Genomic DNA, 15,137 nt, shown 5'->3' with positions numbered 1-15,137 from the left:
CTTGCATGACAGCAGCCCCCACAGTAGATTTGCCCACTCCAAATTGATTCCCGACTGACCCGTAGCTGTCTGGCATTGCAAGCTTCTACAGGGCTATCGCCACTCGCTTCTCAACTGTGAGGGCTGCTCTCATCCTGGTATTCTGGCGCTTCAGGGCAGGGGAAAGCAAGTCACAAAGTTCCATGAAAGTGCCCTTACGCATGCGAAAGTTTTGCAGCCACTGGGAATCGTCCCACACCTGCAACACTATGCAGTCCCACCAGTCTGTGCCTGTTTCCCGGGCCCAGAATCGGCGTTCCACGGATAGAACCTGCCCCATCAACAACATGATCTCCAAAGCGCCGGGGCCCGCGGTTTGAGAGAATTCTGTGTCCATGTCCATGTCTTCATCACTCTCGTCGCCACGCTGCCGTCGCCGCCTCCTCCTTGCCTCGTTTTTCTGGTCCTGGTTTAGCATAAACTGCACGATAATGCGCAAGGTGTTTACAATGTTCATGACTGCTGTCTTGAGCTGAGCGGGCTCCATGCTTGCCGTGGTATGGCGTCTGCTGTGTTCACCCAGGAAAAAAGGCGCGAAACGGTTGTCTGTTGTTGCTTTCATGGAGGGAGGGGTGAGGCTGTACCCAGAACCACCAGCGACAATGTTTTTTGCCCCATCGGGCACTGGGATCTCAACCCAGAATTCCAATGGGTGGGGGAAACTGCGGGAACTATGGGATAGCTATGGGATAACTACCCACAGTGCAACACTCCGGAAATCAACGCTAGCCCCGGTACATGGACGCACACCGCCGAATTAATGTGCTTAGTGTGGCCGCATACATTCGACTTTATACAATCTGTTTCCAAAATTCGAATTCTGTAAATTCGGATTAATCCCATAGTGTAGACATACCCTCAGTGAGCTGTCAGCAGCCTCCAGGGGCTGCTTCTAGGCCTGATCTACATTAGACAAATTATCAGTTGCTGACAACTAGAGCTAGCAATGGGTGCAGCTGAACCACTGGTGAACACAGGTGCACAAAAGGGAGGCAGGGGGCAAACAAAGAAACCCTGGCTTTGGCAGCACTTCAGTAAATGACCAGGTTTTTACTTCAGTTTCTGAAACAATGCTGAACACTGTTTGCCATTGACTACACTTGCAGCTAAACCATAATCCAACCCCACTTCAGCTTCACCTGTTGCTGACACTCATTATTAGCAACAGGCCAATTTTCCAGCATAGACCACATGAGAGAGAGCTAAAGACTAGTACCCGAGGCGGGGAGAAAGACTCCCTATACTGCTAAATACCAGGCAACCTGCATATAGCCAGTGCACTGATTTTGGCCCCAGGGAGAAAAGCTCCATGTATGTGGATTTGTAAAATGCTAAGGCTATATTTACCTAAATGTATCATATTCACCTGTGTTACATAACAGTAAATAAGTTTATTATGTATCATTTATTTACCATACAGCCTGTATGCATATCACATGTATTATATATATGTATATATATGTATTATTATATATGTACCAAGAAAGAAATGTCTATAAAGAGAGAGACTTTGGAATATACCAAGATCCCTGTATACTAGCTGCGGGAAGAATCTGCAGTTTGTTTCAAGAAGGGATCCAGAAGTCTGCGACTGGGAGTATCATATAAGGGCCCGGGTCTAGCCCCCGCCCATCTGATGCCAGGTCCCTGCCTGTCTCTCTCTCTGGGAGGTTTCTAAACTCTGCAGATTGTGAAAGGTCCGCCGCCTGCTGCTGCAGCATAGCCACTATCTCCCGCTGGGACCAATCCTCCTCTGCCTGGCTCGCGGGCTGGGGCCAGGCAGTCCAGCGCCCCCCTAGTGCGCGCGCGCGCGCGCGGCTTTCTCTCTGCGCTGCTCGGCCCTGAGCGTGTCTAGTGAAAGGTTTCCGCCGGATCAGCAGGCGGCGGCCGCCCAGCCAGACGCCCCAACCTTTCTGAATATTTCATTGGTGCTGCCCGCCGGGGATGCCTGGCCACTGACTGCTGCAAAGAAGAGCGAGCTCTCGCAGAGCCGCGCTGGCCGCTTCCTGCCCCTTGCAGCCTCTCAAAGCGGGCTTTGAATCCTTCTTACAAACGAGTGACTGATTTTGGAAATGAAACCCCTCAGCTGGAGCTGACCCGCTGGGGAGCCTGCCCAGATGCAATTAAAACAACAAAAAACCCTCACATCTCTCTGAACTCTTTAGTGGCCAGAGGATGAGCCAGGAGCAGTTTGCCTATAAAAATCCCCGCCGGGGGCTGTGAAACAGTTTGAGGAGGGAAGGGGCTGGAAATGTTGCTGGAGAAGAGTTGCAGAAGGGAAGGTCCCTTTTTGGACGCCGCAGCCCTTAATGCATGAGAAAAATCAACCAACCAAGAGACTTATTATTACAGTGTTTCAGCTGTGACCAGGCTCTCCTGCACCCGCCAGGAGCCTGCTGAGACTGCCCCCGAGAGTCAGAGCTGGGGCTCGACCCCCTCATCCAGAATCTCTCTGCAAAAGCCCCGCGCGCTCTCTTCCTCTGGAAGTCCTACAGGAGCAGCTGATGATGCGTTGTGCCTCCCTGGGCAGGTGTGGAGTGAGAGGGGGGGCCACAGCCCAAGGCGCTGGGGGTGGGCTCGTGGACCAGACTGTGAAATCGCCCACGCTTGTGCCAAGCTAGGGGGGAGAGGCGCGCACTGGCGTGGTGGATGCCCGCGGAGGTGCCCCCCCCCCCGCATCCCCGGGCTGGCCGCAGTAGCCGAGCTCTGCTGTGCTGCACCATCGCTGGCGCTCGCTGGGTGATGGGGCCGGGATTGTGGAGTCATCGCTGAACGCCCAGCAGGGAGCCGGGAAGAGCTCAGCGCATAAAGTTTGTTTCCACCCGCCACCTGCTTCTGCAGCCCCTCCTGCTGCCTCGGCCGTGGGGCGGGGGCTGCCTTCCGCCTTGCACGTTCCCGGGGCCGGGGGAAGCTCAAGCCCAGCTGCCTCTGCAGCTGATGACCTCCCGCTGCCGCCCGGTGCTGCTCTGAGGACACAGGAGGCGGCGGCGGCGGCAGAAGAGGAGCCGAGGAGCCCGTATGGCCGCTCCCAGCGAGCAGGTGGCGAGCGCGGCTGCTCCTGCTGCCACTGCGGGCCGGGGGCTGCTGTGAGCCCGGGGTGGGAGGGGGGACTGCGGCTGCCTCGGAGCTTCTCCTGCGGAGCACTGCGGGGCCGAGCAGGCGGCGGCGGGAGATGTGGCCGGCGGGAGCGGCCGGCCGGCTGCCCTGTCCGCGGGACTCGGCGCTCCGGCGGGCGGCTTTCTCCGGGAACCTCTCGGCTCTGCCGTCTCACCTAGCGCCCAGCGGCAGGAGCGTCCGGATCTTCATCAGCGCCAACCCCGAAGGTAACTCGCCTGCGCGCGTTGGCCCGGGCACCGGCCGCTTTCCACCCCGCAGGGGACCCGGGGTGCCCCTGGCTCTGCAGCCCCGCTCCCTCCCTTCCGGGGGCTGCCAGGCGCGGCTCCAGCGGTCTCTTCCCAGGGCCCCCATGCGCACCCCCCCACTGATGCCGGGCATTGCCAGCCTGGCCCCTTGGATCACAACTGAGAACAAGCCAGTGGGGCCTTGGCAAGCTCCCAGCTGTTCTGCACGGGGTGGTGTTGGCAGAAGTTGGTACTTGTCTGCCCACATCTAATCTCCCCCCCCCCCCCCCCCGACATGTCTCTGCTTGAGGGGCTTGCCTGGAAAGGGCACCAAAGCGGGCACAGCCAGCCAGCTCCCTGCTGGCAGCAGCAGCTCTTGCTCTTCCTTTCTCTGGGCTGTTCTTGTGATCGCGCCTCCTGGGCAGAGGCACAGCGGGGCGAGCCCTCTCCAGCTGGCCTGCGGCTGTGGGGTAGCAGTGCAGGGGTCCCGGGAAATGCTGGCGCTCAGGCCGTCCCGCCCAATAAAGAGAGGAGGCGGTTCCGCGGCTGCAGTCGTGTCAGCTACCCGGGAAGCCTCCGGGCACGTGCGGTTCACTCCTGCTCTGGGGGAGCAGGGCTCTCCTCCTGTACTTACTGCTGCAGCCCCTAGTTCTGAGCTGAGCTGCTCAGGGCGCCTTCAGCCCAGTGTCACAGCCACAGTCACGAGTCGCCAGCTTCCCAGCCCTGAGGACGGCTGGCATCGGATGACTCTATTTCTCCCCTCTTCAGCCCACTAGCCCGGTCAGCTTGCTCTTGGGCGGGGGTGCCTCGGGACGGCCTTGGGTCTCAGCTTTTTCCCCGTGGTTGTGAAAACAAACTGAAAAGGAACAACTCGGGTAGCTGGCTCTTGCTCCAGGATCGTGCTGGGATCTGTTATTTTTAAGGGTAAAAGCTGAACAAGAGGCAGCTGCGAGAACTAAATGTCCAAGAGCAGTCTTGCACCTAAGTTGCTGGATCGTGTATTTCACTGCCCTAGGTTACCTGAAGTTTAGCTCTGATTTTAGGAAACGGGCCATTTCACATAAATATAGGCTGTGATATACTCAAATTTTGCTACAGCCCCCTTCCTGAAGAGTAATACACAGAAACTAAAATCACAGTATCACCGGCTATGTATATTTATAATAAGGTGAATCAAATATACCAGGGGTAGGCAACCTATGGCACGTGTGCCGAAGGCGGCACGCGAGCTGATTTTCAGTGGCACTCACACTGCCCGGGTCCTGGCCACCAGTCTGGGGGGCTCTGCATTTTAATTTAATTTTAAATGAAGCTTCTTAAACATTTTAAAAACCTTATTTACTTTACATGCAACAATAGTTTAGTTATATATTATAGACTTTTTGAAGGAGACCTTCTAAAAACATTAAAATGTATTACTGGCATGCCAAACCTTAAATTAGAGTGAATAAATGAAGACTCGGCACATCGCTTCTGAAAGGTTGCCGACCCCTGAAATATACTATGAGCAAAACACAGTGAAGTGACCACTCAAGGCAACAACAAAAATAGGTAGTCTTCTAATGAAGGTGCAGAAGAAAGTGCATTTTACTTGAGGATACTGTATAGGGGTCCCTTAGTAAGATTACCTGATAAAGGAGGTCTCATGTACAGATTTCACAATATATTGCAATTAAGTGTACCTCATACACAGTGATGAGTCTGAAATAGAATTTAAGGGGAACTTTTTTTCTCTATAGGTATTTCGGAGAGCTGAGGACTAAAGTTAACACAGTAATTTGATTTTAATCCTTGTCTATTTAAAAGGAAGAATTTCCATTGAAGTCTACAGCCTTGATTTAAAAACACTGCAGCATCAGGCACTTTATTAGAAGTCCTTGAAACAATTAAGCAGCCTATTCTTAGAAGTACAAAATATTCTGCCTTTAGAGCTGAAGAATTTAGCATACATCCAGGAGAAGGAGTTATTCCCATTCATAAATTTAGTTAATTTAGAATTAAAGTTGCTCAAGTCTATTTCTTTACAAAAATCCAAACAGTGAAAGTAAGGAAATCCTAGATTAAGGCAACATTCATACTGCTTACCAAGAAACAGTGCACTAATTTTACCATACTCATTCACATCAACCCCCTAATGCCTTCCCTAATATGCTAATTTAATTCAACAATACTGTCACCTTCAATGCACATAACAGAAAGCTGAAAGTCACACTTAAAATGACAAATTAATTTGATTTAAAAAAATGACAAATATCAGAGCATAAATAGACATGTGGCTATGACTAATAGAGTACAGAAAACAGATTGGCACAGTAGTAACTTTTTCCAAGCTTTTTTGAATGCATGAGTCAATTTTCAACTCCCAAATTTGGGAGATTTTGTTGCTAGAAGGATTCTTAAAGGTAGACTCAGCAAAATAAAATTCAAATAATGGTCATTAAAAATGTTTATAATTCTTAAACTATTTAAAAGATTAATGTAAATCTACAAGATATTCATTCTGTACAGAAAGAGTAAGTGCTGCAAATTTGGGGAAGATACATAATTGTATTCATGCATAAGTACCAATTTAAACCTTGCTGGAAGCGTAAATGTATTCTTAACTATGGAGTCACTCTGATTTTGTCATCACATCCATGTGTCATATTAGCTAGATATTTCTGTTAAAATGCTCAGCAATCAGTTAGTTTAAAAAGTTAATATTTAGGCCCATATCTCACAGTTAGCAGGATTGGTTCCTTAAATTGTTACTTTGAGATATCAAGTATCAGGGGGTAGCCGTGTTAGTCTGTATCTACAAAAACAACAAGGAGTCTGGTGGCACCTTAAAGACTAACAGATGTATTTGGGCATAAGCTTTCGTGAGTAAGAAGTGAGGTTTTTACTCACGAAAGCTTATGCCCAAATAAATCTGTTAGCCTTTAAGGTGCCACCAGACTCCTTGTTGTTTTTGAGATATCAGTTATTAATCATATTGAGATGAAGGGAGCAGTTTTGCCTCTCAGAGTGATTTCTTTCAGGCTGTTTGCAGACTCAGGAAGACAACATTGCATTGATTTACCTTTGGTTCACATTTCCAAATTTTTCTTCACAACAGTAAGGCATAGATACATTCTATTTTTTAAATGAAAGCCTGAGACAAGGTTTTCCATAGTGACTAGTGATTTCGAGTGCCCAACTTGAGATACCTAAAAGGAGTCTGATTTGGAGAAAGGTAAGGTGTGTGGCATAAAAATCCTTTAAAGCTGAGGCACCCAAAATCACTAGTCCCTTTGGAAAATCTTGGCCTTAGAGTCTAGAGAATCCTCTTGAGGACAAATATCCATCCATGAAAATATTTTTTGATGTTTCTTGTGACATAGACAGAAATAACTATTACTAACAGTGCGTATAAATAAAAAAATTTATAAACTAGAAAAAGTCGCCTGTGCCTTGGATTTAACTATAATCTAGAAGTTAGTTATTTTCATATCTTAATAAAATCAGGAAATTATTTTCTAAAGAGCTCCCCCCAAAAGTGAATACAAACATAATTCTGAAAAAGAACCCATTTGAAAATGTTTCAAATTCACTAACAGATTTAGGACCTGATCCTGTGTGTGTTTGTAGGTTCAAAGCCTTACTTGTTAATTCTCACAACATCCATTTGTGAACTCTGGGCTTGATCTTTCTAGTTTCTCAACCAGGAGTGGATTTACCGTGAAACAAACTGTGTGGTGGCATGGGGCCCCCAACGACAGGGGGCCCCCCCAAAATGCGGCACACATCTCATCTGACAACCTGCCCCCAAGTCCTGGCAGGCGGCGCAGCAGGGCTCAGGCAGGCAGGCTACCTGCATGCTGTGGCCGGTGGCCCCACGCCACTCCCGGAAGCGGCCAGCTGCTGGTATGTCTCTGCACGCCCCTAGCGTGGGGTAGATGGCTCCGCATGCTGCCCCCGCCCTAGGCAGCTCACGGAGACCCGTTGCCCCCCGCCCCCCCAAGGGGCACGCAGAGACATGCCAGCATCAGGGCTAAGGTGGCTCCCTGCACGCTCTGCCTCCCTCCCTCCACACTGGGCCGCTCCTGGAAGCAGCTGGCATGTCCCTGTGGCCCCTGGGGGTGTGTGTCTCCACGCGCTGCTCCCGCCCCAAGCGAACTCCGCAGCTCCCATTGACCGGGAACTGTGGCCAATGGGAGCTGCAGGGGTGGCGCTTGTGGGCGGGGATGGCGCCAGTGGGCAGGGGCACACGGAGACCCCCTGGCTCCCCTGCCTAGGAGCTGCTGCCAGAGGGGTGTGTGCGCCGCCTGCTCCCCGAGCCTGCACCCCTCACCCCCTCCCACATCCCAACCCCCTGCCCAAGCCCAGAGCCCATACCCAGCATCCAAACTCCCTCCCAGAGCCCAACCCCCGCACCCTCTCCTGCACCCCAGCCCCCTTCCCCAATCAAGGTACCAGTCTTTATTTTCATTTATTTCCCAGTACTTATAATAGAGGAGGAGGAGGAGGAGGAAGAAAAAAAGAATGAAAAACTGATGGGGGGGGGAAGATAAGAGAGAATGGTTTTTTTCTTGGCTGGGTCCCCAGGGGGGCCCCCCTGAAAAATAAGCTGTGCACAGGGCCCCATTAACTCTAAATCTGCCACTGTTCTGAACATTCCTGAAACGTGCTGAGTGGCCTCAACTCCCATTGACTTCAGTAGGAGTTGAAAGTGTACGGCAGTGGTGGGCAACCTGTGGTCCAGGGTCCACACTTGGCCTGTCAGGGTAATCCGCTGGTGGGCTGCGAGACAGTCTTTACATTGACTGGCTGCAGCTCCCAGTAGCCGCAGTTTGCTGTTCCCGGCCAATGAGTGTTGCAGGAAGCGGCACGGGCCGCAGGGACGTGCTGGCCGCCGCTTCCTGAAGCTCCCATTGGCCGGGAACAGCAAACCACGGCCACTGGGAGCTGCGGGTGGCCGTGCCTGCGAATGGTCAATGTAAACACTGTCTCATGGCCTGTGGGCTGCAGGTTGCCCACCACTGGTGTACAGCATCTCACAGGATCTTGCAGGCCAAGCCGTCAAATAGTAAGTGCTGCGAATTTAGGGACACTGGCCCAGGTCCTCGGAGTTTTGGGGGAATCTAACACCAATTAGACTTTTGAGGATCTGGACCACTCTTTATTCTGGTCCCAATCCAGCAAAGCCCATAAGCAATATACTTAATTTTAAGCACATAAGTAGTTCCCTTAAATTACCAGTGTCTATTAAAGTTGGACACATACTTAATTACTTTGCTGAATCAGGGGTTTATTCCCTATTTTCAGTGCAAATTTCAATATAACCTTAACCCTGGAACTCTTATGGCATCTCCACAATACAGTTAACATAATATGCTGCATGGTTTCTATTTTACAGCTAGAAAAGATGTTACCTTTCAAATTTCTTGAACACTGTTACACTGAATAATTGAACAGTAAACAACAATCATGGGTATGGCTAATTAGAAACAATAATGATCTATAGAAACTTTTTTTTCTAGCTTAGATAAGTGAAAATATTTTTCTCTAGTAGTTGATACTAATAGTGACCCTTGTTTCTGAAGTAGCTGATATTAATTAATTGAACGTTTTAATGTAGTTGAAAATGATTGGTCTTCTAAAGCAAATTAAAGCTGCTTTATTATTTGAAAAAGAAAGCGTTTTCCTACATCAATCAAGAATTTTAAATAATTTTAAAATGCTGAGTCAAAGAAAATTACATCCCTTCTTATTATCTAATTAGAAATATCTTTATATAAAGGGGAAAGTTAGAAAATTGTGTTTTATATTAACCTCAATTTTATCAAGAATTTTTGGTTGTTTTAAAGTGATAAGGAAGTAAATTCAATTCTCTCAATATTTGTAATAAATTATTTTACAATTTTATGTAGAAGAAATCTGTACAAAATGACAGCTTTTTTAATATAGAGTCTGCTTCTGTAAACTTTTACTTACATCAACAGTATTAACTCCAGTGTCTCTTCCTTCTGTTAACACACAGCTCACATTAACTATAACAATAGTTAAGTCTGAGCTCTAGGAAGACTATCATTATTGAATGAGAGCAGATGCTGAGATTCAAAAAGTTAAATATTTATAACTGTTAAAACATAAATTGTCAATATCACATGTCAAAATATACAAAGTAATGTTCTTAGATCAAACTCTAATAAGTTCTCAGGCAGTATTTTGCTTACTTTGTCTATCTGTAAATTTTAATTATTATTGATGGAAATATTTTTTCATCAGTTTGTGTGTATATAGTGAAATCAATGTTTATCTACATTTACTGATTAAAAATCTAATCCTTCCAAGCCTTGTTTTATAAATTACAAGGATCATAAAATAGATCAGCTTTAACTCCTTTGAACTCTTAAACTAGGCCTTGATCTAGCAAAGCACGTAAGTCATGGGGACTTGTTTAAAGTTAAGCACCTGCTTGTGTGCTTTGCTGAAGCAGAGCCCTACTGACCTTAGTTGCTTTCACTAGAAAATGAAATTTGTACTGTACTAGGGAAGTAATTTGTGTTAGTTTGTAATGACAAACATTTATTTTCACCTCTAACAAGGATACTGAAATCCCACTTATTTGAAAAAAATCAGTGTAACCTTAACTATGGAGCCATAATGTATGCATATAAGAATGTTAGGTAATATAATTTATAGTTTAATATAAAGATTTCGGAGGCTTTGCTAACATCAAACTAAACACCTGGAACTTTATCAGTCTCTCGCAAGATGACCAAAATGGGATTTCATTACATTGTATCACATTGTTATATCTTATTTTTATAATATAATGCTAGAATTATTCTATTTAAAATGTTTTCCATTTACACTGAATATTCCAAAAACATTTGCAACTTTGCTCATGATATTATAGTATTTATTCAGGTGATTAGTTCCATTGAGTAGAATAGGGATACTCTTGTGATAGAAAGTTGCAGAAATGGGTCTTACCTGCATTACTATGTTTGGACTTCTTTGTCTGCTGTTTTTGAGAAATTTTCTCTCCTGTGTGTGAAAGACAGAGAAAATGAAATGGAATATGCATTTCTGTGGACATGCCATAGAACATTTACTGCCACCTATGAGCATAAGGCTGGCAACGCACAACTGATGAAGAATTACGATTGCTCTAATTATGGTGTTCTTGCCATATGTGGGGAGATAAAGATGCGATGTTTCCCTTCTGTAGCATATTCCCACTATACTACTTTATTTTTACTTGAAATGTTGATTTCCTTTTGAAAAACAAACAAACATTAAATCAGTGAATAATCAAACACACAGAAGTCAAGAAAATGCTTGTTAAAGCAGTTAGCTCTGGTCCATTATGCTTCTTCCCCAAAATACTGCATGGTCTCATCTTATATGAATTGCATCATAGGAATATCTTATTTATAAAGATAATTTTATGTAACCTGGAAGGAATTTATTTCTTGTGTAAAGGAAAACACAGATGTTCAAGTGCACGAGATAACAAGGGAGGTGTTGAGATGTGGAGACAATGCCAGACTTTTTTACGTTAAGTGTCAGTTCCTGTTACCTGAAGTTGTACCTGTTACGGTTTTTTGTGGCATTTATTATTGAGGTGCAGGGCCGGTGTAACCACTAGGCGAACTAGGCAGCTGCCTAAGACGCCAAGATTTTTTTTTTACACTATTGCTCCCAGCGGGAGGACGGGCCACTCGCAGCCGCGTTAGCACCTACCTCTGCAGGCGTCCTCTGCAACCGCGGGCCCCGCCACCTCCCTCCGCTGCGCCCCACAGCACTGCATGCCTGTGCCACCCCTGCCAGCCCGGAGCCACCTCTTCCCTGAGCCCTCGGGCTGCCATATCACTCCCTAGCCCACTCCCTCTGGCTCTGGCAGTCCTGGACCCCCTGCCGCAGCAGCGGCTGCTGCCCAAGGGCTGCCGGCTGCAGATCAGAGTGGGTGACATCAGCCCGCCTGCAGCTGGCCCTATTGACAGCAATGCAGCAGCGAGAGGGAGGGGCGGGGGTGGGGGAAAGGAAGAGGAGACCATGGCCACCGGTCCACCTGTGGGGGTGGATCATGGCCCTGCCAGAGGATACAGGGTTAAAGAGCTGCAAAAATGTAACCATCCTCAGCACGTGTCACCTTCCAAGACTTCATCCCCATCCATTCCTGCAGCCCTGTGGAGCAGGTAAATAGAGCCCCATTTGGGGGGAAACTGAGGCAGAGAACAGGGACGTGACTTGCCCAAGGTCACCTGGGAAGTCATTGTCGGAATCCTTCTTTGAACACAGGAGATCGAGGCTCCTAGTTCTGCACTGGCTCAGACCATTAGACCAGAGGCCTTCAAGCCCTGAGCTCTGCACCTGCCCACACAAGGTATTAATCTGGGATTCAGGGGCAGCACACTGCAAGTTTTCAGTGAAGAAACACGGCTGTCTCGAGCCCTTATGGCTACAAGGAAAATCTTCCAAAGTGATGGGTGTCTAGCCAACACAGTTCTGTCTGCCTGAGTCTGCAGCCAGTGTGGGACAACAGCTCTAGGAAATGCGGCAGTAAGTGTTGAGTCTAATTACGACACCGTCAGAGCCAGATTTTCATGTAACATGGGTGACCAGTTGCGTGGTGCACAACCACTGCAAGTGTGCGAGCAAATCAGGTTAAGTGCAGCTGAACCCTGGGCAGGCTGCAGCACCCAAGAGATTTTTGTTCTCCCACTGAATGACAGCAGATGCACCAGTAACTTTACTAGGTAGAAGTTTAGTGACCACATTAGGGCCATATCCTCCCCACTCCCAGCATTGAACCAAATGCTCCTCATCATTCTCCTGATTGCTTGTATTGTTATTGATGGGAATTCTGCTGTGGATTGAGGGGTGTATATGGACCTCCCTTTGCAGGCTCAGTCCCGGCCCAGCATTTGAAATAAATTGCCCTGATTTTCAGCAGTACTGAGAACTCTGGAGTTCCCACAGACATTGGGGGAACCGCAGTTGCTCAGCATCTCTGAAAATCAGGCCCAGAGTGACAGTGACGCCTCTGCCCTGGGCCAGAGCTCTCTGAGTAAGGGGCTTCAGCAGCGATTGGCATGGGGCAGAGTAAAGCAACCAGGACAGTCATGACAAAGGCTGGAACTCTGTCCTTGCCTCACACCTGTGGGGAAGACAGGCCTTCAGACACCCCCTCCTGCCTGCATTGCACTTTCCAGCCCAGGAGCAAGGAACCATTTCACACCTTAGCGCTGCGGGGAGCTGAAGCCCAGAACGGGGAAGTAACTTGCCTGAAGTCATCCAGTGAGTTGGTGCCAGGGTGGAGAATAGAAGCCAGATCCCGACTCCCAGCTCTGTGCTCTGATCCCCAAAATAGCCCTTTCCAGATCCATGGGGGGGGGAGGGGCAGGAGGGACTCTAGCCATGGGCAGGAGACTCAAGGCCATTTATTTTCATTAAATATGTAGACTAAATAATGAAATTAATAAATTTTCAAGCCAAATGTGTATTAATTCTAATGAACAATGCCACATTATGCAGTATTCATTTTTGAAAGTTTATAATAAGCGATGCTCTGGAGGGAAGGGAGGGGGAGGGGGAGCGCAAGGTGGAAGTTTCGCCTAGGGCGCAAAATATCCTTGCACCGGCCCTGTTGAGGTGTCTAATAGCTACAAAACAAACTACATTTGAAGAAGAACAGTTGAGTAGTTTTAAAGTTATGAACTTTTAAAGTTCAGTGATCCAGAGTCTGAGATGGTGGCAAACTTCAAATAATCTTTTTTAAAATAATCTCTAATTTGAAACAAGTGCCCATTTCAGGAGGCTCAGAGGTTGATAAGATCCAGCATTCCTGCCATACAAGGCAGGACTCAGTCTAAAAAAACTGAATGAAAACGTTTCAGCTTGCTGTTTTTTGTGTCTGTGGGGCCCTCTCCTCTGCAGCTTCAGAACTGATGAGTTTCTGCTGCATCAGTTGGTGGCGGGAAGGTTTTGGGTGTGTGTACACCTCCTGCAGAATGCAGAACCTTGCTCTGTGTAAACTGTAAGTTTCCTGAATAGCATGATGGGAAGGACTGTTCCAGAAGTGGCACGAAAGGATCCATGGCAGTGCAGATCTGTTGGTGCTTGTTTCCATTGTGGAAAGTGCTCATTGAGCCACAGAAGAGGGTGCACTGGACCGAAGTAGTTTCCGTAGGGGCAGCTGTGGAGATGCTCTGTTGGGAGAATTGCTCCTCATGACCTCCTGTGCATCTGCTGAGTGCTCAGGCCACAAACTTGGTGACTGGGCTAAGGATTTGGGTCTATTTTGAAAAATTTATAAATGGAACAATGAGAAGTTTTTCGTTTGTTTAATTGATGGCAGAAATGGCTGAACAGATTTTGTTGATGTGTTTTAAGTGCAGAAGATCAACTGGAAAAGCAAAAAGGTGTTTTGGGACTTTTATAGAATTGCAAAATATTCAGTTCCTCAGCTGTGTTCATTCTCCTACAACTTTAGGAATGAACAAAATTACCTAAAACCAAGCCATTTCCCTGCTCTGCACAATTCAAAAATAAAAGGAATGTGTTTGAGAAAGTTAAGAAACTTGAAAGTGGGGAGTGGGGGGACGATCATAGAATCATAGGACTGAAAGGGACCTCGAGAGGTCATCTAGTCCAGTCCCCTGCACTCATGGCAGGACTAAGTATTATCTAGACCATCCCTGGGAGGTTTCTCTAAACTGCTCTTAAAAATCTCCAATGATGGAGATTCCACAACCTCCCTGGGAAATTTATTCCAGTGCTTAACTACTCTGACAGTTAGGAAGTTTTTCCTAATATCCAGCCTAAACCTCCTGTGCTGCAATTTAAGCCCATTGTTTCTTGTCCTATCCGCAGCGGTTAAGAACAGTTTTTCTCCTCCTCCTTGTAACAGCCTTTTATGTACCCTCTACCTCGATACAACGCTGTCCTCGGGAGCCAAAACATCTTATCGCGTTATAGGTGAAACCGCGTTATATTGAACTTGCTTTGATCCACCGGAGTGCGCAGCCCCGCCCCCCCAGAGCACTGCTTTACCGCATTATATCCGAATTCGTGTTCTATCGGGTGGCATTATATCGAGGTAGAGGTGTACTTGAAAACTGTTATCATGTCCCCTCTCCATCTTCTCTTTTCCAGACAAAACAAACCCAATTTTTTTCACTCTTCCCTCATAGGTCATGTTTTCTAGACCTTTAATCATTTTTGTTGCTCTTCTCTGTACTTTCTCCAGTTTGTTTACATCTTTCCTGAAATGTGATGCCCAGAACTGGACACAATACTCCAGTTGAGGCCTAATCAGCGTAGAGTAGAGCAGATAATTACTTCTCGTGTCTTGCTTACAACAGTTCTGCTAATACATCCCAGAATGAAGTTTGCTTTTTTTGTAACAGTGTTACACTGCTGACTCATATTTAGCTTGTGGACCACTATAACCCCGAGATTCCTTTCTGCAGTATCCCTTCCTAGGCAGTCATTTCCCATTTTGTATGTGTGCAACTGATTGTTCCTTCCTAAGTGGAGTACTTTGCATTTGTCCTTACTGAATTTCATCCTATTTACTTCAGACCATTTCTCCAGTTTGTCCAGATCATTTTGAATTATAATTCCATCCTCCAAAGCACTTGCAACCCCTCCCAGCTTGGTATCATCTGAAAACTTTATACATGTACTCTCTATACCATTATCTAAATCATTGACGAAGATATTGAACAGAACTGGACCCAGAACTGATCCCTGGGGGACCCCACTCGTTATGCCCTTCCAGCA

At 47.2% G+C, this 15,137-nt stretch overlaps 1 protein-coding gene across 1 annotated transcript in view; it reads left to right on the top strand.

Annotated features, from left to right (window-relative positions):
* Positions 1–3,211: 3,211 nt before the first annotated feature.
* The window catches only part of NWD2 (NACHT and WD repeat domain containing 2), a 140,517-nt gene continuing 128,591 nt past the window's right edge, over positions 3,212–15,137 (top strand). The window contains exon 1 of the mRNA XM_024210392.1: positions 3,212–3,362. Coding sequence (XP_024066160.1) covers positions 3,212–3,362 — 151 coding nt within the window. The remainder of the gene's footprint in view (positions 3,363–15,137) is intronic.

The sequence above is a fragment of the Terrapene carolina genome, unplaced genomic scaffold (genome assembly GCF_002925995.2).
Source record: "Terrapene carolina triunguis isolate 2854851 unplaced genomic scaffold, T_m_triunguis-2.0 Scaffold66, whole genome shotgun sequence".
NCBI lineage: Eukaryota > Metazoa > Chordata > Testudines > Emydidae > Terrapene > Terrapene triunguis.
Note: the sequence above shows the minus strand (reverse complement) of the source record. Positions and strands in the feature narration are given on the sequence as shown.